Source organism: Truncatella angustata, assembly GCF_020726525.1.
Source record: "Truncatella angustata strain MPI-SDFR-AT-0073 chromosome Unknown BKA67scaffold_1, whole genome shotgun sequence".
NCBI lineage: Eukaryota > Fungi > Ascomycota > Sordariomycetes > Amphisphaeriales > Sporocadaceae > Truncatella > Truncatella angustata.
This window is the reverse complement of record NW_025763381.1, coordinates 3,106,929-3,129,444: the sequence shown is the minus strand read 5'-3', so window position 1 is coordinate 3,129,444 and position 22,516 is coordinate 3,106,929. Positions and strand designations below refer to the sequence as shown.

The 22,516-nt window shown below is 50.4% G+C and overlaps 7 protein-coding genes across 7 annotated transcripts; 4 read left to right on the top strand and 3 right to left on the bottom strand.

Moving 5' to 3' along the window:
* Positions 1 to 2,472: 2,472 nt before the first annotated feature.
* BKA67DRAFT_509354 (mitogen-activated protein kinase HOG1) lies at positions 2,473 to 3,986 on the top strand (the record flags this gene model as incomplete). Its single annotated transcript, XM_046097235.1, has 7 exons — positions 2,473 to 2,528; positions 2,594 to 2,641; positions 2,730 to 2,903; positions 2,974 to 3,073; positions 3,143 to 3,578; positions 3,636 to 3,819; positions 3,911 to 3,986. 7 exons carry the CDS (start codon positions 2,473 to 2,475, stop codon positions 3,984 to 3,986), a joined length of 1,074 nt encoding a protein of 357 aa, XP_045963963.1.
* Positions 3,987 to 5,380: 1,394 nt separating this feature from the next.
* BKA67DRAFT_510076 (amino acid permease/ SLC12A domain-containing protein) lies at positions 5,381 to 7,192 on the top strand (the record flags this gene model as incomplete). The annotated part of the gene is made up of 5 exons (XM_046097298.1): positions 5,381 to 5,470; positions 5,526 to 5,778; positions 5,912 to 6,132; positions 6,198 to 6,902; positions 6,968 to 7,192. The coding sequence occupies 5 exons, from the start codon at positions 5,381 to 5,383 to the stop codon at positions 7,190 to 7,192; spliced, it is 1,494 nt and encodes a 497-aa protein (XP_045963962.1).
* Positions 7,193 to 8,606: 1,414 nt separating this feature from the next.
* BKA67DRAFT_589644 (transport protein Avl9-domain-containing protein) lies at positions 8,607 to 10,980 on the top strand (the record flags this gene model as incomplete). The annotated part of the gene is made up of 4 exons (XM_046104495.1): positions 8,607 to 8,806; positions 8,868 to 9,294; positions 9,350 to 9,562; positions 9,616 to 10,980. 4 exons carry the CDS (start codon positions 8,607 to 8,609, stop codon positions 10,978 to 10,980), a joined length of 2,205 nt encoding a protein of 734 aa, XP_045963961.1.
* A 777-nt stretch (positions 10,981 to 11,757) lies between these two features.
* On the bottom strand, positions 11,758 to 13,634 carry BKA67DRAFT_529960 (uncharacterized protein; the record flags this gene model as incomplete). The annotated part of the gene is made up of 4 exons (XM_046099160.1): positions 11,758 to 12,052; positions 12,121 to 12,262; positions 12,339 to 13,245; positions 13,377 to 13,634. 4 exons carry the CDS (start codon positions 13,632 to 13,634, stop codon positions 11,758 to 11,760), a joined length of 1,602 nt encoding a protein of 533 aa, XP_045963960.1.
* A 1,075-nt stretch (positions 13,635 to 14,709) lies between these two features.
* Positions 14,710 to 17,813, bottom strand: BKA67DRAFT_589643 (fungal-specific transcription factor domain-containing protein; the record flags this gene model as incomplete). The annotated part of the gene is made up of 3 exons (XM_046104494.1): positions 14,710 to 16,615; positions 16,668 to 17,507; positions 17,563 to 17,813. 3 exons carry the CDS (start codon positions 17,811 to 17,813, stop codon positions 14,710 to 14,712), a joined length of 2,997 nt encoding a protein of 998 aa, XP_045963959.1.
* Positions 17,814 to 18,146: 333 nt separating this feature from the next.
* Positions 18,147 to 18,986, bottom strand: BKA67DRAFT_29969 (uncharacterized protein). The gene is made up of 2 exons (XM_046096063.1): positions 18,464 to 18,986; positions 18,147 to 18,402 (listed from the first exon to the last, which is right to left on the bottom strand). The coding sequence occupies exons 1-2, from the start codon at positions 18,883 to 18,885 to the stop codon at positions 18,399 to 18,401; spliced, it is 426 nt and encodes a 141-aa protein (XP_045963958.1). The 5' UTR covers positions 18,886 to 18,986; the 3' UTR covers positions 18,147 to 18,398.
* A 215-nt stretch (positions 18,987 to 19,201) lies between these two features.
* On the top strand, positions 19,202 to 20,194 carry BKA67DRAFT_545903 (uncharacterized protein). The gene is made up of 2 exons (XM_046101357.1): positions 19,202 to 19,586; positions 19,656 to 20,194. The coding sequence occupies exons 1-2, from the start codon at positions 19,540 to 19,542 to the stop codon at positions 19,804 to 19,806; spliced, it is 198 nt and encodes a 65-aa protein (XP_045963957.1). The 5' UTR covers positions 19,202 to 19,539; the 3' UTR covers positions 19,807 to 20,194.
* The last annotated feature ends 2,322 nt before the right edge of the window (positions 20,195 to 22,516 follow it).

Here is a 22,516-nt window from a genome sequence, read left to right as displayed (position 1 = left end):
AACTTGCAAGGTGTATCTCTGAATAACGGGTCTAGACGAACTGGGAGCTGAACCTCCGGACCAGATGCATGTCAAAGCGCATTGTGGAGAACGTATGTAATATGCACTGCAGGCTAGCAAGGCTGCATTATTCTATTGGATAGAGGAAGGATCGTGGATTGCATTCCGCAAGACTCGAGCTGAAGGTCTGAGGAACGTCGTTTTCGCATAAAGTACTCCTTAGGTTCTCAACCATGGTTTTGCTGAGGCGACGTCATTTGCGGGGGGACAGCGGATCTATCATCTACCAGACCAGTATGCCGGGACTTCAATGACACCGCTTATCTGGGCATCCCTTCTCGACTTTGAGGCAAGAGTCATGCAAGTGCAGTCAAATTGAGCTTGGTACCATATCTCTTTTGAGAACACCAAAGAAACAGCCTTGGATCGCGGGGGAAACAAAATAAAATTATACTGGTAGATGACTGCCAATTACACTTGCTCGCACATCGACACTGAAAGACTGGCAGGCTGTAAGTACTGTTGTTATGTATCGTCGATTACACAGCTAATTGTTCGATGGCCAGCCAGCCACGGCGGAATTGGTCTCTGGGCTGGGGCTCAGCGCAAACAAACCCTTGTACATCCTGAAGCTTGGCCTGGTTTCTTTAGAAGAGTGGGATCTCACGCTTAGATGCTCGTATGATGTCATAATTATAAGTCTGTTCTCAAGCCACTAATTTAAGTGGCCCACGGTTCTTGCTTCTGAGCTTCGACCAACCATACGGGCTGGGAATACTTCTACCCCTCATCAGAGCAGCAGTTCCGCTCTGGCCAGACCGCGGGGAGCCTCAGCTAGCGGCATGGATCCGCGCCGAGGGGAAGCAACACCACACAAGGCACCGTGGCGGTATCGTGGAATTCCTAGGGTTCGTCTCACCTAATAATCAGGCAGCGTCGCTGTCCAAAATGCCTGCAGAAAGTGACATGCAAGGGTAGCGCGTGTAAGGGACATTGCATTAGATCTCATGTTCAGGAAAGTGGACTAAAATCAAGAAGTTGATAAACTTTCAAGGTCTACGGCATGCAATAGCGAAATCCAGGTGGACAAATCCCATATCATAGAGGAACCTGCTTTCCTCGATGCAGATTCCCATTTCCCTCCCCATCGTTCATACAGCTTTTCGCTAAAGTGTGCTTCAACTTGTGTCAATATCAAGACTATTGTACCAGTTTCTTCAGATTCTCCACGGCTCCCTAAATTCTGTCCAGGGATACCAAGAGCAAGGGTTTTTGTCGGTCCATCTAAACTTCAAAACGACACCAGTATAAAAGTTCTACATAAACTCTTTCTGTACGACCCGATCCGGCGAAACCGGCCTCAGTTTTTGAACCATCCGTTTCGACTTTCCCGCGAGCGAGACGGAAAAGAATCGACGACGCTACAACAGCACGAACAGGTCTTCGTAGAGGCAGCCCTGAATACAATCGCTTGTGCGCACACCTACGAATTCGAATCGCAGGACTGTGTCGATTTGTCAAGGCTCAAAATTCACGGCTTGTGACGGTCACATCCCACGGTAAGCGTCTGGTTTCCTCTATAACTGGATAGGTATCCAGTTTTCACGTCTCCATCAACATGTACAGGCGCCGGCAGAGACACCCGACTCAGTTCATTGGTTGATTGCATTCACATTTATGCGCCATAATGCAAATATTTCCAGAACCCCCGTCCTGTCCATGTTTTGTTGAGTAGATACTGTACATTAAATGAAATGCTAAATGTTGGATCTTCCACTGTAGGGTACACACAAAGATCTCTTGTCAAGGAAACAGCACATCACGCCGAAATTGTATCACGCCGTCTTCCAACCCCGAACTTGGAATCAGCGGGACGATTTGAATAAAACAAAAACCATTCCCGCCCGGCTTTTATTGTGGGGTTATACTCTTACCCATTCAGTACTCCGTACCTTGAGTAACCTAGCGATTAACTTATTACCTCCCTGCATCCCACCTTGCAACAAGGTCAGGTCAGGACAAGTCAGGCACTGGCACCTAATAAATAAAAGCGCAAAAGCCAACCATAACACGCTGAGCACTCGGCATCCACCTGTCCGGATTGTTTTCTGCTGGGTAACTCCCCCTCGATCACGATCCCTAGCACCGCTCACCAAAATCAAGTCAAGTCCAGTCCAGTCCAGTTCCTTTTCGTGGAAAGCAAAGCGAAAGAACCTAATCTAGCACCCCGGCTTTGCAAATCCTGTTTCGCTTTCCGACTTTCCCATCATCTCGTTCATTTTCCCATCCCCAATCAACAAATTCACTACGATACCATTTGATCCCGACTATTCTATTCCCACGCAGAGTCAGCCGACCCCTTTTGACAATACCCAGAGCGCTTCTTACCCCGCTTCATTCTAGCAACCTTATCATCGGTTTCGCGACAACCTCCCTTTCAGAGCCTTGATAACTCGATCTCGAACAGTCACCATGGCCGAATTCATCCGGGCCCAAATCTTTGGCACGACCTTCGAGATAACGTCGAGGTATGTCGCCCTTGCAACATACGGCACCGCTGGAGCCCCCAGCATAGAACCTAACAACTTTCCAGGTACTCGGATCTGCAGCCCGTTGGTATGGGAGCATTTGGTTTGGTCTGGTAAGTCATAAACTCTCATCACCTCAAACAGTAACACCACAGCGCCTACCGACCGACAACGAGCTAACACAGCCCCTTCTTTGTGTAGCTCCGCCAAAGATCAGCTCACCAACCAAAGTGTTGCCATCAAGAAGATCATGAAGCCTTTCAGCACTCCGGTGCTCGCCAAGCGAACCTACCGTGAACTGAAGCTTTTGAAACATTTGAAACACGAGAACGTCATCTCGCTCAGCGATATCTTCATCTCCCCCCTCGAAGATCTGTAGGTGTCTGTCCTTGAACGAGCGAATCTAGGGTGGTTACAAGGACACTCGCGCTGACTCTAACAACAGTTACTTCGTGACAGAGCTGCTCGGAACTGATTTGCACAGGCTGTTGACCTCGAGGCCCCTTGAGAAGCAGTTTATTCAATACTTCCTGTACCAGATCATGGTTCGTTGTCTCCTACATTCCTATTCATGTTCCTCGCATAACCACTAACCGGACTGTCCTACCTTGTAGCGTGGTTTGAAGTACGTTCACTCGGCCGGCGTTGTGCACCGTGATCTGAAGCCCAGCAACATCCTGGTCAATGAGAACTGCGACTTGAAGATCTGCGATTTCGGTCTGGCACGTATTCAGGATCCCCAAATGACTGGCTACGTTTCGACCAGATATTACAGAGCCCCCGAAATCATGCTTACCTGGCAGAAGTACGACATCGAGGTTGACATCTGGAGTGCTGGCTGCATTTTCGCTGAAATGTTGGAGGGTAAGCCCCTCTTCCCCGGCAAGGACCACGTCAACCAGTTCTCCATCATCACCGAGCTACTCGGAACTCCTCCGGATGACGTTATCAACACCATTGCTAGCGAGAACACGCTTAGATTCGTCAAGTCTCTCCCCAAGCGTGAGAGGCAACCATTGAAGAATAAGTTCAAGAACGCGGATCCAGCTGGTAAGTCGCTAGCACGCCTCCCATTGATATCGTTGCTGGTATACTGACTCTACCTAGCAATTGATTTGCTCGAGCGCATGCTTGTCTTCGACCCCAAGACGCGAATTACAGCAACAGAGGCTCTGGCTCACGAGTATCTTGCTCCATACCACGACCCGTCTGATGAGCCTATGGCCGACGAGAAATTCGATTGGAGTTTCAACGATGCTGATCTACCAGTTGATACGTGGAAGATCATGATGTGAGTTCATTATGTAACGCCCATGCTGGCGCCCCTTCGTTTTCTGCTTCGCGCGGGGGGCCATATCTGACTAACTTGTCCGAGCGACCAGGTACTCCGAGATCCTTGATTACCACAACGTGGAATCGGGTATCACACAAGGCGAGGAGCAATATAACGGTCAATAGCCGCACAGCTCTTGAAAATTCACAACGCCACGATACCCCCGATGATTCTATAGGCTCTTGTTCAGACATGAACATCAACTTTCTACGGCGTTTTGAGAATGGTTGAGATTTATGGTCTTGGCCACTTTTTTCCCCTCGCGCATTTAGGAGACTCATGCGGTATGATTTCAGCGAAGCACTACATAACGGGGAGAAATACATGAGAGATGGCAGCACTCTGCTCTATACGAGGATAGGTAGCAGAACAATGCTTTTAATGAGGTAGAATTGGTGTCTGCATCAACACATGCCCACCAAGGGCATCGATGAATTAGAACGATGGCCCATGTCTTGTGCCTATGGGAACAAGGTCCAATGCATCAGCTGAGTTCAGTCAATGCATGTCCTTGCCGCAATCGCAGAGTTGGTGACCTTAGAAAGCGGCGTATCAGGGCGTGCAGGAACACTCAAGATTCAAAAAAGATGAAAATAGAAAATGAAATTATTGATCCAGAGTCTTGGATATCGTACAAACATGGCGCGCTTTCCGTGTCGTTCAAGCTTTCGCAGATTTTCTTGACAACCGCTCACAACCTTATCCATCCCAGATACTCGACTCAGTTTCAGACTCGTGGCTGACCCAGCCAAGTCGGTATAGCAAGTAGTGACAATATTTCTGGATCGAAAGATCTGTATATTGAGATAGCAGGATTCCACCTTGTCATGCTCAAACTCTCCAGGAAAGGCTCTCTGAACTCTCCGAGGTTATTTTAATAGTGCGCGTACCTCACATCTCAACACTCATTATCTTTCAACTTTTGACACCCCACAAAGTTGACTTAGTAGTCAAGTCCATATCAAATCGACCGTGTTTGGTAGCCGCGCCGATGATTTAGCACAGCACCAATAAATGGCGATACAATATTTGCCTCGACGTGGTTACCTCGAAGTGCGGGGGATTACATGCATTTTGGGCAAGCAGGGCAGCTTTTGAAACTTCCCGAGTCTATAGTCAAAATCAGATATTGTAGAAGTCCACACTTACCAGTCATGATGAATAGGAGAGAGGAAAATGCCGAGAAAAGCCAACTTGATACTATAGATGCTGGAATCCGGCCCAGCGAGCATTCTCATGGGCGAGGCTCGGGGATAGGGGCGACGATTGGCCTGCCGCTGCCCGGCGACCAAGACGTGATTCCGCCAGAAGTCGATGCATCCTTCTTGAGACCTGAGGGCGTTAAACGAGGCCTAAGCCAGAGACGTAAGTGATTGGGTTTTGTGCCTGCACTTGAGCCAGCACCATTTTCTAATAAGTTTACAGATATTCAGGTACATCGCTATGTATTGTGCCGTCCTCTGATGAGACACTATACAAGGACTAGCAAGTCAAAAGAGAATGTGCTAATAATGGACAGATGATCGCACTTGCCGGAGCTATAGGAACAGGTTTATTTCTTGGCAGCGGGAAAGCCATCCAACGAGCTGGCCCTGTTGGAACATTGATTGTTTGACTGCTTCTTTAGACAGGTCCTTTGACCCTGTTTGTTAATACCTTCATAGGGCTATTCTACGATAGGCGGCCTGGTCATCTGCGTGATGCTGTGTCTGGCTGAACTGTCTGCCTTGGCACCGGTCTCAGGAGCATACGTTCGCCACGCAGAGTACTTCGTTGATCCGGCACTCTCTTTCGCCATAGGATGGATAGCCGTCTACGGGCCGTGTGTCAGTGTACCGAGTGAGTGGGTAGCTGTTAGTACAATCGTAAGATACTGGACGGATCTACACCCAGGGATCATCATTGCAATATGCATTGGTAAGTATTCCTCTTTTTCTTCTTTTTTTTTGGGGGGGGGAGTGGAGTTCTTTTCTTTTCTCTCTTTATAATTCAGAGTGGACAGGTACCATCTTGGCAAGACTGTGAGAAACCCGACTAATGGCTGTCACAGTCGTATCATTCTTGACCAATATCTTCTTCATCCGCGTGTTCGGCGAAGTAGAACTGATTTCTGCGATGCTTAAGATTGCCTTGATTATTGGCCTCATATTGTTTGGACTAGTCTACGATCTAGGAGGTGTGCCGGGACAGTCACGCTTGGGCTTTTGGTACTGGGTCGAGCCGGGTGCTTTCGGTGAAGGCTATTTGGTGGGCGGTGGAATTGGTCGGTTTGTGAGTATTCAATGTAGATCATGTCGGTACGGCGGATATGCTAAGTTTCCTTGCAAACCACGTAGTGTGGGTTCTTCTCGGTTCTTGTCAACGCAGTGTATTCTTTTGCGGGAGTCGAGACGACATCCATCGCAGCTGCCGAAACAAAGAACCCGCGCCGAAACATCCCACGAGCGGCAAAGCACATATTCGTTCGAGTCTTCGTGTTTTACATCCTCTCGCTATTCGTTGTCGGCTTGATCGTCCCTTCCAACGACCCCCATCTCCTCACATCCACAGGCAACGCCGCTCAGTCACCCTTTGTCATCGCGGCTGAAAAGGCTGGAGTTAGGGTCTTGCCTAGCATCATCAACGCCGTTGTCGTTACATCCGCCTGGTCCTCCGGAAATCACGGGATACTGCAGGGTTCCCGATCTCTCTACGCACTTGCGCTGGAGGACAAAGCTCCCGCGTTCTTCCGACGTACGTCGAGATGGGGCATCCCGTATCTCTGTGTTATATTCCAGAGCAGCTTCATGTTCCTTGCGTACATGTCGTTGAATTCAGATGCCAACACCGTGTTTGGCTGGCTGTCTAATCTGACAGCTTCGTCAACCTTGGCGGTGTGGGTGGTGGTTGGCACATGCTCACTGCGTGTAAGGTGGGCGATGGAAGCACAGGGCATCCCCTATCAAGAGTTGCCGTACTCCGCTCCACTGCAGCCGTATTTGGCACATGTAGTTACGTGGTTTAGTAGTTTCATCATGCTGTCTGGAGGCTTCTATGTCTTTGTGAGTGCCGCTCGGCCCTGTTCCCGCGATCATCTGGATTGGCACGACTGACGGTTGTTTGACAGGTCGATGGGCATTGGAATGTGTCAGATTTTTTCTCGTCCTACTTCACCATACCACTGAGCCTAGCGCTCTATTTGGGCTGGAAGCTTCTCAAGGGAACAAGTATAGTGCCTCTGGAGGAGGTGCCCGTCGGGACTTTTATCGCGATTGCGAGGGCTAACCCGGAGCCACCACTTAGAAAGAAGAAAGGGGTGGTGGGATGGTTCGGGAGGTTTTGGTGGGACTGAGATGTTTTGGGGTAAATGCCCAGTGTCTAGGTATGCTAACGTGAAATCATTTGCTGTGATGTGTAGATCATGGGTTCCTTTCGCCAGGTGCAACTCATTGGACTGTCAGCTGAATAAAACAGGTTCAATCATATTGACTGGTATGGGACGTCTGCATCAGCCTCAGCGCCCAGTACATAGGTGTAGCAGACGCGCAAGACATGGCGGCAATTGGTCGGTGAACCTGGCGAATCTCATTTATGGATCTTGCAGGTCGTCGATTCGGTCGATATGATGCATAGACGTCGGGGAACTAGAAGAGAAATGGTGTTCACTGACAGCGAATGCAGCCCTCCGGTGACCAAGGCACTTCCCCTTTCTTTCTTTCTTTGTTTCTTTCTTGTCGTTTATGCAATGCAGGACAACTGGCATATCGCCACGTCCTGCAGTTTGAGATGCCATACCGCCATCTCGATGATTGGGTGTTACAAACTGTTGTCATGTTACAGAGACCATGCTCACGAGGGTGTCGAGGCGCCCTCGTCGATCGCCTTCACTGATCTCAGCTTCGCCTTCTTCGAGGCATCTTCAGGACCCAAAACTTGATGGCAGGGACGGTTATCCGTCCGCCGGACTGTAGTGGCTGCCATTACTTTGCGGAGTCTCTCCTCTGAGATTACGCCCTCGAGGTTGCTTGGAGCCGGCAGTTTGACCAATGGTGGGTGTGCCCGGTCTGAGTATGGTGGGGTTCATCTCGAGTCATCCCTGTCTCAAAATTAGCTCTTCAATGGGAGACCCTCGAAGTCCAGAGCTGCCAAAAATAAATGAAGCAGATCTCTGTCGTGCTGTACTAACTCTTGACCTCTGGGGTTCTCCTATTCCCTTGGTGACACTAAGACATTTGCTGGCGGATTCACAAGCTCGGCCGCCAGGAAATGCTCTCTATCGCTAGACTCGCCAGTGCACCAAGTTGACTTTGTTGGCATATGACCAAAACCCCCCGAGACGGGACTGTTGAACGGCGTGCCCCGCTAAGAGTTCTTGTTGCGATAGTCCCTGGATAACACCCCGTTGGATTGGATAACTCGACATCTTGACCGCCCCCTTTTCTGGACCGCCGTACTAGCATCCAGGAGGACAGCACGCGAGTGAGGCCTTGTTGCCTATCGACATATTTGGCCGCTGTGCGACCCATAGGAATGCGCCCGACTCATGCAATAGCTCTCAAGACGAAGCTGTCCGTGACGTCAAGCCGTCATTTTTACGATCGACCTTCCGACGACCGATACTATAGACACTCGTGAAGAACTCCAGCAATACACGAAAGAATTGAAGAGAGAGAGGAGACTTGCTGGACGACGCATTGGTTCATAGCGACGCTATCGAACTCCTGGAATCACGAATACTACTTACGGATTTGGGAACTATATTCACAATGTCTGCTCCCGGCTCCGAAGCAGGATCGCAGATGGGGGCGAAAGATGGATTTATACCACTAATTGCCGTTGTGGACTTCCACCACGCCAGGGGCCCCGAGGTAGAAAAGTGGTTTGGCGTGCCTGAGGGAGCAGATCCCGCCGCTGACTACGACTGGGGCCTGCTTCCCTTCATGGCCCTGAGCGATGGCGCTCATGCGTGAGTGTTCCTCGGACTCCCTGAGCTGCTACGAAACTAATTCGGGCTTTTCCTTCTCCAGTTCTACCGAGGACTTTTCCTATTTTACATTGTTGCGACCGGCTGTTGGCGATTCTCCTGCGACCTCCCTCTTTGGTATATCATGCACAAGACAGATGGACGCATCACAGCTCTTGAACCGGCCACCCGAAGTCACTCGATCGACCGTTCAAAAAGCTGTTGTAGTCATCGCCGATAGTCCACAGTACTTCGGCATGCTAAGAGAGCGATTGTCCATGGTAACCAGTGCCTGGTTTGCGCAACGCGAGTTTACCGACTGTGAGATCCTTCAAGGCTTTCAAGAGAGTCTCAAGGAAGAAAAGGAACGCGGCCAGCTAAACGAGGAAGAGGATCGGGATCAATACCTGGGCATGAGTTTGCGCGAGCTAGTCCGTGAGTTTAAGTGGCAGACACTCGTCTTACTGAAATGCTGTTTGTTGCAGCCCAAGGTAAGGATTTCTAATCCTCCTTTGGTAGCCAACTGGCTGACGAGAATGACTCTAGATGCTATTCTTTGGGTCGCGATGCGAAAGATTGTGCATGATGCAATTTTCTCTGATATCTCTGATACCCGGTCTTTTGAGGAACTTGCAGGATTGTGCCGGCCCAGAGCTGGCAGAGTATGAAAAGCGACTGAGTAAACCTACCAGCTTGAGGACCAGCGATCGAAACTCTTTACTTTCGTACATGGGGTTACCCCTGCAAATATTTGGAAAGGTGAGCATCGACAAAGTATTCATCCTCTCCGAGTGTTGGCTCACATCAGACAGGGTAGCTTGTTTGGTCCATACACGCCACTGCAGCAGCTCGACATACTTGCGGACTTTGGCACCAAGTCCTACATTGTGGGCAGTACCAATTCACTCCTTTTGCAGCAAAAAGATCGATACAGCGACATTCTCATCAACCTGGACGACGACACTATAAATATTACGTCTAGTTCGCTGCGCAGTGCGCTGTCCCTGTCTGCCAGCGACCGACGCTGGATAGATTTCATCACGCAGGAGGTCAACGATACCTGGGACGAGAAAAACCCTGGCCGGCCCAACCACATGGGCTATCGTGGCAGTGAAGAGTTTATCCGCTTGCAGTTTGAAGAATATCTGTTAGCGCTCATATCATCAGTCAAATATCACAGCTACTTGAAACAAAATGGCAACAATCCAAAGCTGATGTTGCCACATGTCGAAGGCGACCCGTCGATAGATTTTGGCACAGAGTGGGTCGATTACTGGTCCAAAACAGAGAATTATCGGATATGGAACGCGCATACAGACTCTCTTTTATTCGACATCATTGAACCCAAACACCCATGTGCGGGCGGGTTGACCGTCGATGACGTTCAACGACGCATCCAACAGCAAGTGCAGGATTTACACCTGGATGAACGGTTTGCTGCTGGAAAGGAGATCGTGGGCCGGAACGCTGCAGCCGCACGTGAGAAAGCCAGCACCATGTTCAATAAGTTCTATGCCGACATGGAGGCCATGCGTGAGGCACAACGCAAGCGTGCAGAGGAATCTCGAGCCGTACCCACAGGCACACAGAAAAACGACACCAGTGTGCCTAACGTGGACGCGACGAAAGCACAGCAGACCACAAACTCGGTCGGCGCAAAGGCTGGGGCCTACATTGGCTCATGGGCTTCTTGGGCTGGCGAGAAGCGCAAACAGGGCTGGGGCAGCAGGTCCACCAGTGGTACAAGCGGTACTAGCACTGGCGGTGGATGGGGTTTCGGTGGCAGAAAATCAAGGATAATAGATTCTGGCAGTGAGAGGAATGGCAGCCCACTCACTAGCCCTCGCATGAGTTCGTCGGGGTTTTCTGCTGACGAAAGGTATCAGACATTGAATTCAAAAGGCTCAAAAGAGGCAGGCCTGGACGATAGACCTGCTTCGCATCACAGTTTCAGCGAAGATATTCTAGATGCCGCGGGTTCAGACATCTCGTCAAGCCCCACCAGCCCGCGCAAGCCTAAGCTTGAGCACACTGCATCACCAGCACACATCTCGACAGAAGCGAAGCCTCTCTCGGGCTCGAAAGGCATAGATGAAGTTGTATCAGCCGAGTCTATCGCAATCGGCGATGTGACAAAGGTGACGAATTCCACAAAGACAGAAGCTCAGGCGTCATAAAAATTGCCGGTCTCAGCGATGCGGAGCATGGCCCCGAAAGGGCAACGATGGAGAAGATATCATATCACCCTTGAAATAGACCCCGGCGGACTCTCTACAGGCAGGAATATAGTTCAGGTGCGTCGGTAGTCGCATGTGGCCGCCGGGAGCGTCTGCCCTCGCGATCGCTCCTGGTGTCTAATTCGAACCATGGGTTTCGAACAGATATCATGTCATTCGTTATGCCTGGCTGCAACCCGTCTTGGTCACGGGGTGTGCATACTTTGAAGAACAGTCGACATCATGAGGTGTGGTGAACAAGACGTTATCGCCTCGTGATGGACTTGGCCCTCGGGCTTCTGACAAACCGGGGAGTGTGGCAGAATGGCAATTGCCCCAAGGTTCGTCCGCACTGAAGCTGCGGCTCACTGGGAGCACAGCTATTTCTCGGCGAGCAGGAGACAACCCGAACCTCAGTACGCATAGGATTATCTCCAATAGACCGCAGCTGGTGTGGCATTTCACGTCTCCTGATGCCTACCGGCACAGGACCGGTACTTTGTAAAGAATAATAACAACACCTTGCAAAATGTCTGAGCCGCGCATTCATTCATGGAAGCTGAGCGACTTGAAACGAAATAACCCCGTGTGCTTTAAGCTGTGTCTCGTGAACTAGTCGTAGGAACAAGACCATGTAGGTTGGGATAAAATGCAGTTTCGCCGTTCCTCCTGTGATACACCAGCCGATAGGACTCCCAGGATTGACTCATCCGATACAAAACGTCACTCCTCCACGGTTTACCGCTGCAACCGCGCAATGATTTCCGCCACTTCTGCTGCGGACCCAGCGACGAACTCTATTTCGACGTCCTCTATGTTTCCGAATCCAAACCCATCCTCGGAATCTTCCTCATCCTCTGGTTCCCCCCCATCTTCGTCATCATCGACCTCTTCATCGGGGTAGTAATCACCATCTGGAAGGTCTATCCCATCGTGGTTGTCTGTCATGAGCTCTCTTTCGGCCCCACGAGACACTTGATCGGAGATCTTCCAGAAAGCCGTGGGCCCTGCTGGGCCCCGCGGATCGTAATCCCTAGAATGAGCCGTTAACAACTGCTAGTCCACGGAAAGCAAGGCACTGCCGCCCAGGCTGCGACTCACTTGTCAAACCAGTTCCCAAGGACACCTTTGGCGCTTCTGACACCACCTACTTGGACGCTCTCGCTCCGCCAGCGCTCCTGGCCGTTGAACAATGACCATGTCGTCCAACGGACTTCACCCTCCGGCGTGAGCCTTACGGTCCCTGAGTGAAACGAGGTTAGCATACAGGAACAAGCATCACGGCGCGCATGTCGCACCTTTCATTTCGATCCCCCTACCTCTCATGTCCGAGTTGGCATTCTCGTCCCAATTGTCATCCAATGACCTCGAAACGCCCTTGAAGTGCACCACGGGGAGGGCCTGACCATCACCGGGACCCGGGGGTTCCACGGCCGATACCGAGATCTTCATCAAGATCAAGCGCGTTGCTTCGCCGTAGCTGATGGCACGGCGGGGGACGTTGGACGGCATGTCACCGTCCGGGTTAAAGTTGAAGTGGAAGAAGTCCGTGTAGTCGAGGAAACACACAACCCTCAGCCAGGTCCCTGTAATGCCGTACGGGTCGTCGAGTTCCTCGTCTCCCTCTTGGTTGGCCTTGTCGGGTCCTAGCATGGGTAAACGCATGTACGAGCCGGGCCAGACACCGGCGAAGGGGACACTCCAAAACTGCCTGCAGATGGGGAACTTGTTCAAGCCCAGCTTGTCCAGGTTTGAGCCCAAGCAAAGCATGATGGCCTCTACCTTCTCCCAGTCGGTCCTGTCCGAGCCATCATCCATGAAAGGTCCCCACCTCGTCCGCTCCGTGTACTGTCGCAAATCGTAGACCTTGGAGCAGGCGAAAGGCCCCATCTTACTGGTCGCCCGCGTCGCATAGCCGTGCCCGCTTCGAGTTGAGTGCAGCAAGGGGACGCCATACAGGCAATGCAGCTTGGCGCTCTGCTGATGCTCGGCCTTGGGCGGGTCCGCAAATGACGCGTGCTGTGGCAGCTTGAAGTGAGCGCGCTCGTACAAGAACGATTGCTCGAGAAAGACCTTCTGGTTCTCCGGGTTGGCGAACAACTGTGAGAGGAATTCGGCATTGCGCGAGTGCCCATAGGTCGCGGAAGGCGCGGCCCGCTCGCCATCGGATGAAGCACGCTGGAGTAGTTGATTCACGGTCTCATAGACAAAGGACAATTCGTCTTTCTGCAGAACAGGAAAGTCAATCGCATGCTTCCCATTGATATAGGCAACATAGAGCGCCGATTGAAGCAAAGCAGTGTCGTGTGTATGTTATGTATGTATGTATGTGGTCATGTATTACTGGGAACACACACCTTCTTATCAGCACCCTGCCGGCTGCATACAACCTGTAGTCGCACGACGTCTTTGAGGGCCCGTTCCCAATCGACATCATCGACACTCGCTGGGGCGTCGTAGTGCGCAAGATAAACATCTCGAAACACAGTCGGGTTGCCTTTGACCGAATAATGAAAGACCCTACATATACGTGCAACCAAGGCTAGATCCGGCGGGTCCACGAACCGCAGGACGTTGTGGATGATTTCTGGGGGGAGCTCTGTCAACAGTGCCATTCTATCTTGTTGTCATTAGTGCTAGGCCGAGCACGTGGAGGCTGTACAAAGTGCCTTGGCGAATCCCGCAAAGATGCGTCCTTCTGTAGCCAACCGCGAGATGCTGTGAGTATAATGGACAGCCGGTGAAGATTGGAGGGAAAGATATATACAGCTGGGCCTGTCCCGGTCATGACATGACATGACATGCTTTCGAGGGGCTCGGCAATACCTAATAACTTACAGTAGACCTGATGCAGATTCGTGTGGGGGCGGGGCTACGGTGGTAAGACAGCGGTGTTAAAACAAAGTACAGCACCCAAGCAATTACATGATGGACCTTGTCGCCGGAGTTGGAGGGATCTGGTTCGTGAATCGGATTTAACAAACATCCACCGCAATCTCGCTTTCAATGACCAATCTTGCCTTGCGTTTTCTGCCAGTTGGAAAAAGCTTCTCGAGCTTCCGTCCAAGGGGCCGGGGAAACCCAAGAAACAACGTCAATTTCTAAATGGAGCTGCATACCAGCAGGGCTTCTGAAAGTCAGCGGCTTCCATACGGAATTCTAGGTGTCTCTACACTACATAAGAAACAGACTTAACAGGGATAAAGGTCTGTGTGAAGTTGTGTGTAGTTTGTGGCGGCCGTGCTCTCGGAGTTAACAGCGGTCACTGCACAACGCCGATGGCGCGCATGTGCAAACATCATATATGTCAGTAAGTTCCCGGCCGTGCTTAGCTTAAGCAGGCTAGACTACACGGCGAGAGCTGGTGAAAGCATTTCCAGATACGTAGAGAGCCCTCCGTCGAGTACCAACGAGTGTGAACCGGCGCGTGATTGAGCACTTCTTTTGAATGTATTCATCAAATCCACGTATTCCCAATATTAACTCCTGGTTTCACCTGCCTACATGATGCATCCATGGGTATATATGCGTGACGGAGTGACAAACCGCACGCAACACTACAAACATATAAACATGATAAAAACACGTCAATCAACAACTTTTTCCTTCTCAGAAGCCTGTCCTAACTTGACCCCATTGCACCTTGGACAGATTATTGGCGGTTGCATGTGTGGACATGGCCAGGGTCAATCAGACCACGCTTGCACCGGTGTTGAGTTGAATGCAGTTGTTCAACAGAATAGCGCCTTCATGGAGAAGTTCCCAGCGGCTTGTTTCAAACGAGTCTTTCAGGACCAACAGCAACGCGTTGTTGTTGTTAACACCTTTCATCAGCTTCAGATCTTCCGGCGTGGGAATCGAGCCAAAGCGACGTAGGTAGTCCTTCATCCGACCTGTCTTCTCATGGGGGGTTGCAGGCAATGGAGCACTCGGGCACGCGCCTTCGAGGGCGAACCCGTAACACCAGACAATCAGAGCCGCAAAGTAAAGAACCCATGGTCGGTTGAGAAGCACATCATCTCTTGCGACGTAACCGCCCGGACCAAACGGTCTGTACCCCGTCGAGGCATCTGACCCATTCTCGTCTGCAAGCAGCACTGAAGCCAAGAATTTGAGAGCGTAAAAGGTGGCATCTCGGGCTTTGGCTGTAGGCGCCCAATTGTCCTTCATCCTTCTCTGTGCGCTGCTCAGGTCCTGGTTGCCAATGGCACGTCCAAGAAGGCGTTTCGCGCGAGCGAAGATCTGACAGTCGACAATGTCAACATGCATAGCCATATGCGCTAGGTGGTGCAGTACTGTCCGACTCTCGAAGACGACATTGTCTTCGTTCCTCTTCTCATAACTGTACGGGTCCGCCGCACCATTTGAGCGCTGCAGAAACTTGTCAAAATCCGTCTTCCACGCGTCGAATGCTCGCGTCAGTGTGCTACGCCATTTATCACGACCACCAAGTGCCTGTGTTACCCCACCGCCCAGTGAAGTGACCTGGAGGTCCCGTTGATTCATATGCCAGCTGACACTCAAAAGACCTGCCATCAATACCTGTCGGCCGAAAGAGTTGGTTCGCACTTCTTGTCCGTTGAGTGTCCGCTTCAGACCTTCCAAGAAAGAGATGGGCTTGATGCCGTTTGACATGAGATTTGCTTCGGTCCTGCCGACCTCCGCACCGCTACCAGCTTTCCATAGTTGGTCATCACATGGCAAAGGTAGTCGCATCTCATGAGCTACCATGACTGTTGAGTGGCCAAACATAGTTGCATGTACGGAATCTATCAGGAAAGCTGCAAATGCCGCACGCCTCGTCGATTCGTTCGTGATCCAATGGTTCCACCATTCATCAGGAGTGTTCGCGATGCCCGAGGTGGAAGAGTGCCTAGACCCATTCTTATCCTCTCTAGGGTTGGGAGGCGAGTCAAGTGCGGATTTACCGATCAGGGATCTCCCTCTGCGCATGAGTGTGATTGTTGTGGCGTGGTGGATGTGCGCACGTTCGTGCAACTCCCGAGTCGAGTACATCTTTTCGTAGAGTTCCAGTAACAGGAGTGCTTGGAAGACCCAGAGCTTGGCAGGAGGCCGGCTGCTCGCATCCATGAATATCTCCCACCGAACATGCCACGCAAGGAAATTCGAAAGTTGTGCACCTGCTCGCATAACTGCATGCCCATTTGTCCGATCGAGACAAGAAGCACCAATTGCCATAACAGCTAGTAGGAGAAGGGTGGGCGTTTTGTCTGGCGAGAAAGTTGGTTTATGCAGGATAGGAATTTGATCACTAAAATGAATCCAGTAGGAGCTGATGTACGCCTGCATCATCTTACGGCTCAACATGTGGTGCTCGTCGCTGCGGTCGCCCTCAAGGATATTGTCCCTTTGCCGCTCAACTGGTGCTTGATCTTTCTCATGGAAGCGCTCCTTAATAAAGTCGAAGATCTCTTGACTCTTCTCTTCCGACAAGAGCGATTCAGGCAGGTTCTGGTCAAGCAAGCTTGGAACAGACATGACTTGCTGCGGTTGGTTTGATGGCGGGAAATAGCCAAGCGGCGTGCCGTCATTTCCATAATAAGGCATGCTGTACTGAGATTGAAAGTCGGCGTAGCTAAAAAAGAATTAGTATCTCATTCGTAGAGCTTCGTTCATTAGTTACGTACTTGGAGGAATATTGACCTGAAGTCATCATCTGGCCTACCACGGGGGACCCGTCAGGATTGTTCGTGTTAAATAGATAAGCCACGAAGTCCTCCGGAATTGTGATATATGGGGACTTGTTCAAGCCAGCGTCTGGACCAAATACAGGAATTGTGGTTTGATTTGCCATCTGATCCAAAAGCATCATTTCCCCGGAAGCTTGCACGTGAGAGGGATCGGCAAAGTCACTGTTTGTAGTAGGGTAAGTCTGATTAGCATCCCTTGTCGCGACAGCTGGCGATGTTGTCGAGAAGTCAGATGGTGGCAACGAGAAAGGCGGAAAGTTATTCTGCGCAACATATGGACCAGTCGGCGTAGACTGCGGTGTGTTCGATGGCTGGCCGTTGTAGCTACCATGTTGAGTAGAAACAGGTGATAGAACACCGTAGGGACCAACATTAGTTTGTATAGCTGGACGACCGGACGGTGACTGGTGCGGGTGGCGGTGGTTCATATTGTTGCTACTGTAGCCATTGTCTGATGGCATATAATTATCCAGTCCGTGAGGTGGGCCACCATGAGGATACATCGGAGGCGTAGCCGATATTGGTGTATATGGACTAGCTCCAGATCCACTGCGAGGCTTGGGGAACCCTGAGCCAGCCCGGTTTGCTTCTGGGGAAATAGATCCAGCAGTTACATTAGCGTTATTCATGGAGTCCTTGCGGCTCAAGGCCGAACCTTTCGCCGTGTGGCGGTCCATATGGCGATTGCGTAGATCCTGCCGGACAAACTCCCGTTCGCAACCAGGGAAGGTACACTTATAGATATACTTGGGTGTGTGATTTAGTTGGTGGCGATACCTTCTCGGTCGTTAGTAGATCCCACCTTAACGAATTGTTCATCGGGCAATCTTACAGATGTTCAGCTCTTGAATAGCTTTTGCCACAACCCTCCGAAGGACATTCAAACTTCTTGTCTAGTCCTTTACGGCTCCTTCTTCTTTTTCTGTTTGGGCCTTCTTCGTCATTAGAGGAACCTCCATTCTTGATATCCACTTCACCATCTGCATCCTGCTCGTGGTCACTCTTCTCCTTCGAATCTTTCCTCTCCGGCAGTCCTCGCTCGGGAACTCCTGAGGAGACTGACCGGGGGTTTGGCCCCTGCATCTTCGCAATTATAGGTGATGCTCTTGTCACGGGCAAGGCCGATTTGATCTCGCCAGGATGTACTGCAACGAGAGACGACATCTTCCCGTAGGTGATGGACCAATTATCCTCAACAGTGTTTTGCAGTCCTCACGAACCCTCAACTGCCTGTGCTAGTTATGGGATGGGTTACCGGTAGCCCCGTTTGGTATATAGGTGACGTCAAACTGTACTCTTGACGTATCTCTATCGTTGTCTCGGCTAGGTAGGGGCAACGGTTAAGTTCCACAAGACAAAGCCGGGTGGCGGTCACACGGCAACACTCAAAGTCGTTGCTTTCCGCAGCACCTGGAGTTAGTGACCGACACTCGATGAGCTACCTGACCAGCTGAGACCCAGTGCTCGGTTGTGTCTCAATCTGCTCCAATATCACCGTAGAAGAATCTTTATCAAAGCTAGCACATAGCTAGGAGGTCAAGGGCCTCTACCGTACACACGTCGGAAATGATCTTTGAACTATTTGCCGCGTTGATGCGCGCGCAAGGTGACTGGGTATGCTTGCTGAAAAGACCTAAGAGCGTCCCCCAACAGGTGAGAGTCAGGGTTTCAGCTACATGACAAACAATGTCAGCTTCCAAGTCATGTTCGATTGAAAGAAAACAAGACTTTACCATGAAATCATACGCTGTGGAATTGAATTATTCAACGTGTTTGGAAAGGGAACACGAAGCCGAAGCAACGACGAGTGGGGTTTGGGTTCGCACTTGAACTTCAAGTGGGATGCGGCCTGCAGACGAACTAGCATCAATGCCTTTATTGGCGAACCACCTTGAAGACATGGGTATACGACCAGGGGCTCAATGACTTGGATGCGCTCACCCACTAGGCTCGCAAGATAGGACTGGAGTTCATGTGCGTCTTTTTGTGTAATGTAGGACGAATCAATTCTGACTTCATAGTGATATAGTGCTATGGTCGGGGGCGATGAAAAAGATAGATGTAAAGAGAGACCCGAAAGTTTTAGGTCCGAAAGGCGCGCAATCGATGAAAGCGACAAAATTAGTGAATGAAAGCCCAAGGTGAGCGAGCTCATCTGCGCTTTTTGAGTCAACTTACCACACTGAAGGACGTTGGCGATAATGTTCCAGTCAAGGAAACGCAAAGGTAGTGTGCGATGCTGAACAGCAGTTTGCGCTCCAGCAACAAATTAATGCCAACAGTTGCCAAAGACAAGATGTTAGATTCTAGCTTATGATTGAAGAGTACTCTTTGAAGCGGCTCAACAGGCCGAGCCCCTATGGAGACGAGAAGAGACGAAACTCGGGGCGCGCGTGGTGCTGTGCTTCGACGGTCGTGGGTCGAAAGTCAAAGCAGAATCTGGAGAAATAACCTCGAGCGATTGACAACGTGGGGGGCTTTTGGGTCTTAAGCACAACTGGCGCTCGGGTACCCGCGACGAATCCAGCCCACGGGGTCCCTTGTGGGCCCATAGAAGTGGCTCAGGGTAGCCAGGCTAACGAATTAACCCGACCACTGCCATCTGCATCCTGGCGAGTGCTACTCATTAGACGAGGCGTGTAGATGACGGGGGCACTACACCACCACAGGCAGATACAGCGCAAGTCCTTTTCCGGCCCAGGCGAGCTATTGTTCGCATGCTACGCCGCGGAAAATTAGCATCGATTGCTTTTCTGTCATAAATCAGGCGTGACTGGTTCTGACACTATAATAAGGACAGGCACTAGCTATGTTTACTAGCAATAGTGCCCGCTGTCGAGGGGGAGAGGCAACAGGCGTCATGTAAAGTTAGCTTGCGTTGCGTTGAACGGGGCCAACTTAAATGTGCGTCCCAATGATACGTACCTCTACGAACGGGGTTGTTGTCGCCCTTAGATGTTCTATCAGCATACAGCAGATGCCTCATAGCATGTCAAAACATATCCACTTCGGTCATTGTAGATTCGTGGAAAGAGTGAGAGACGGCTCGTCGTGCTCCGAGTCTAAGTGGGAATGATCGAAGAATGATGGCTGTAAGCACTCCGTAGTTGCACAGGCAAGTGCAGTAAACTGTAAGCCACGCGGTGGGACTTAAAGATCGCAGTGCCATAGGTATTCCGGAAATGTTTACCGATCGCAGCTTGTGACTGTGTCAAATTCGCGATAAAGTGGCGCTCCATCTCATGCTAACTATACTCTACAGCCCGTCTTGGTAGTTACCGGTCGTCTGGCACCTTCTTGGTAGATACAGACGACTCAGTATCAACAACACATTGACGTGCTATTCGTTTAATAGACAAGACCTCTGAACGATTGCCGCGATTGACTGGCAAGCCATGCAAGTCCAGCGATATTCACACTTGGCAACCCCACCGGACGCGCGACGGGTTGGCGGGCAATGCCGGTGATCAAAAATTGGAGCATGCTCTGATGGTGGTGGAGTCTCAGTTGCAAGAAGTGTTTCGTCAGTCTTAATGCTAAACTTCTCGGATTACCAGAATAACTATACTTGGCAATGTCTGTCTCCGTGAGATGTTTCGCTACTAACCATAGAGCCTCGAATGATTTTGTATTTCCTGAATTCCAGGTCATATTCTTGACATTATCGTGACCTGTTCCTTTCTCGCTTTACGTGTAGCCTTTGAACCGGATTTACAATTGGCACAGCACCTGTGAGTCATCAATATTAAGAAATTTAATAATAATACAAAAACCCAATTGTCATTCCAAGTATGTACAACTGTAGCTGCAAAGAGTGCTTGCTCCGGCGTTAAGGTGAATCAGTAAGGCACAGGGAACAAGGATCGATGTACTCTAGCGTGACGTGCTATATGAGGACCACAAGTAAAAGTACTATGCTACAGAGGTCCACGGGCTGGGTGTGGTGTGGGGTATGGGGTTGTGGAGAAGCAGAAGGTCTTTCTCCATTCCCTCATTGGATCAAAAATGAGTGACACGCGATGTTCCCGCGGGCGATCTTGGACAATTAGGACAAGTATTCCAGGTCTCGTCGATAGCGCGTTATTTGAGATCCTGCGCGGTTCGGCCGGTCATGAATATTTAAACCTTGGTAAACAAGGCGTTACTCCAGTGGCGGTCCTAAATTGCAGAAGGTTCTATCGATTTTCAATTTGTCTTGATCTGTAGTCCGAAGAACCCAACCGGCTGCGTTCTCAAAATCATTCTGTGTCAAATGGAAGCCCACCAACCTGCCTTCGTGATAAATCATGTTCAGGACCTCGGCTCAGGGATGGAACCTCTTTTTCCAATCCCGTTGGCTTGGTACGCTAATGTTAAGCAACTTCCACGGCGTATTGAGTGCCAAACCACAGCGGCCGTTGGGTAAGGCGTCATCCAAAACCGGGCGATTACAGGCGTCCAAAGATGAGTTCCAGAATCGGTGTCCGTCAATCCAAGGCTGCGACTCGACTAATCGAGATAGGTAGAGATCACCCGAGAGAAAAACAAAATGGCTCTTACAATTGATCCTATGGCCCTAACCAGGATAGCCAGCTCGGCTTGGCGACCTTGTCTTTGCGCTCTCCAAAGCGCAATCGTGAAACAGGCCTGCCGTAGTGCTTCGGTAAGACTTGGGTTACACACAACCGGGGAAAGTAAAGTCAAATATACCGAGCTGCAGTCTACACTACAGTGTTGCCGGCAGGCAAAGTTGTCTACCTCCCCACGAAAGTACTACGGTTAGGACAACATCTGCGGCGTGGGGGCTGCTCTAAACCATGAATTCTTGACAGTGAACAAGTGAACAAAGCAATCGCTAACGCCGTATTTTCGAGTCTCAGCCCCCGATCCCATCTACACCAGAGGAAGGAAGGTCAGAGTAAAGGATGGCACATGACCAGCCGCACCTGTCGGATCAGCAAAATGATTTGCTGGGTTCTCTTACGAAAAAGCAATCATTCTTCGCCCGCTGGAGAAAATCCCGCCTAGGCGTTTTTAGCTGCAGCGCTAGAATCTGCACGTCGATGAAAACAGTATCCCACTTTACCAGGGTAGGCACCGAGAGCCGTGCAAGCCATCACTTGTGAGACAGACAGAAACCGGAGTGCATGATTATGCATAGCATACCAGCATGCCAGCTTGAGGTCAGCCACCACGGCATAGGTCGCCAGGAAGTTAGCCCTTCAATGCACGGCGCTGATGAAAACATTTATGCCTGATCATTGACTTACTGCCGAAAGGGCCGACGGTCCAAAGAACATATCCCGGCTAGACTAGGCTCATACCCACCCCCACACTATGTGTTCTTGCGCTTTTGTTATTGCCGTTTTTAGAAGGTTGGCATTGGAAAGAGCAATTAAAAACTCGAACTTAGCTCCTCTGCCACTAGCTGTAAGCTAGGCAAGAGAAGAGGTGGAAATGCACGAGCAGGCACAAGAATTGATCAGCACGTCCCTGGCCCGGAAAGCCTTGCCCCCTTTTCTTTCTTATTTCTTATTTTCTTCTTCTGGTGTAAGTGAAAGAGGTAAAGATTGTCCTTGAACGAACGTGACGTGTGGCATCCACAACATGGATCTTCTTGTTGTTTTATAAATAAAAGCATGTCACCAAGGTGATTTTTGTTCAAACAAATTATTCTAGAGAAGCAACGCCGTAGTCTACACTATGTCAAAGAGCATTAAATCGAGCTTCAAGCTTGTAGGGTTAGATTAAGATGAATGTTCACCAGTTGGTATTAATTCGGAAATGTCCATGATTGGTATGATATT

Excerpts from the sequence above, each read along its gene's own strand:
- BKA67DRAFT_29969 (XM_046096063.1), bottom strand. The coding sequence starts at position 18,885 with ATGAGCTCGCTCACCTTGGGCTTTCATTCACTAATTTTGTCGCTTTCA.
- BKA67DRAFT_545903 (XM_046101357.1), top strand. The coding sequence starts at position 19,540 with ATGTTTACTAGCAATAGTGCCCGCTGTCGAGGGGGAGAGGCAACAGG. Across the intron at positions 19,587-19,655 it reads CGAGGGGGAGAGGCAACAGG|CTCTACGAACGGGGTTGTTG; the intron begins CGTCATGTAAAG and ends AATGATACGTAC.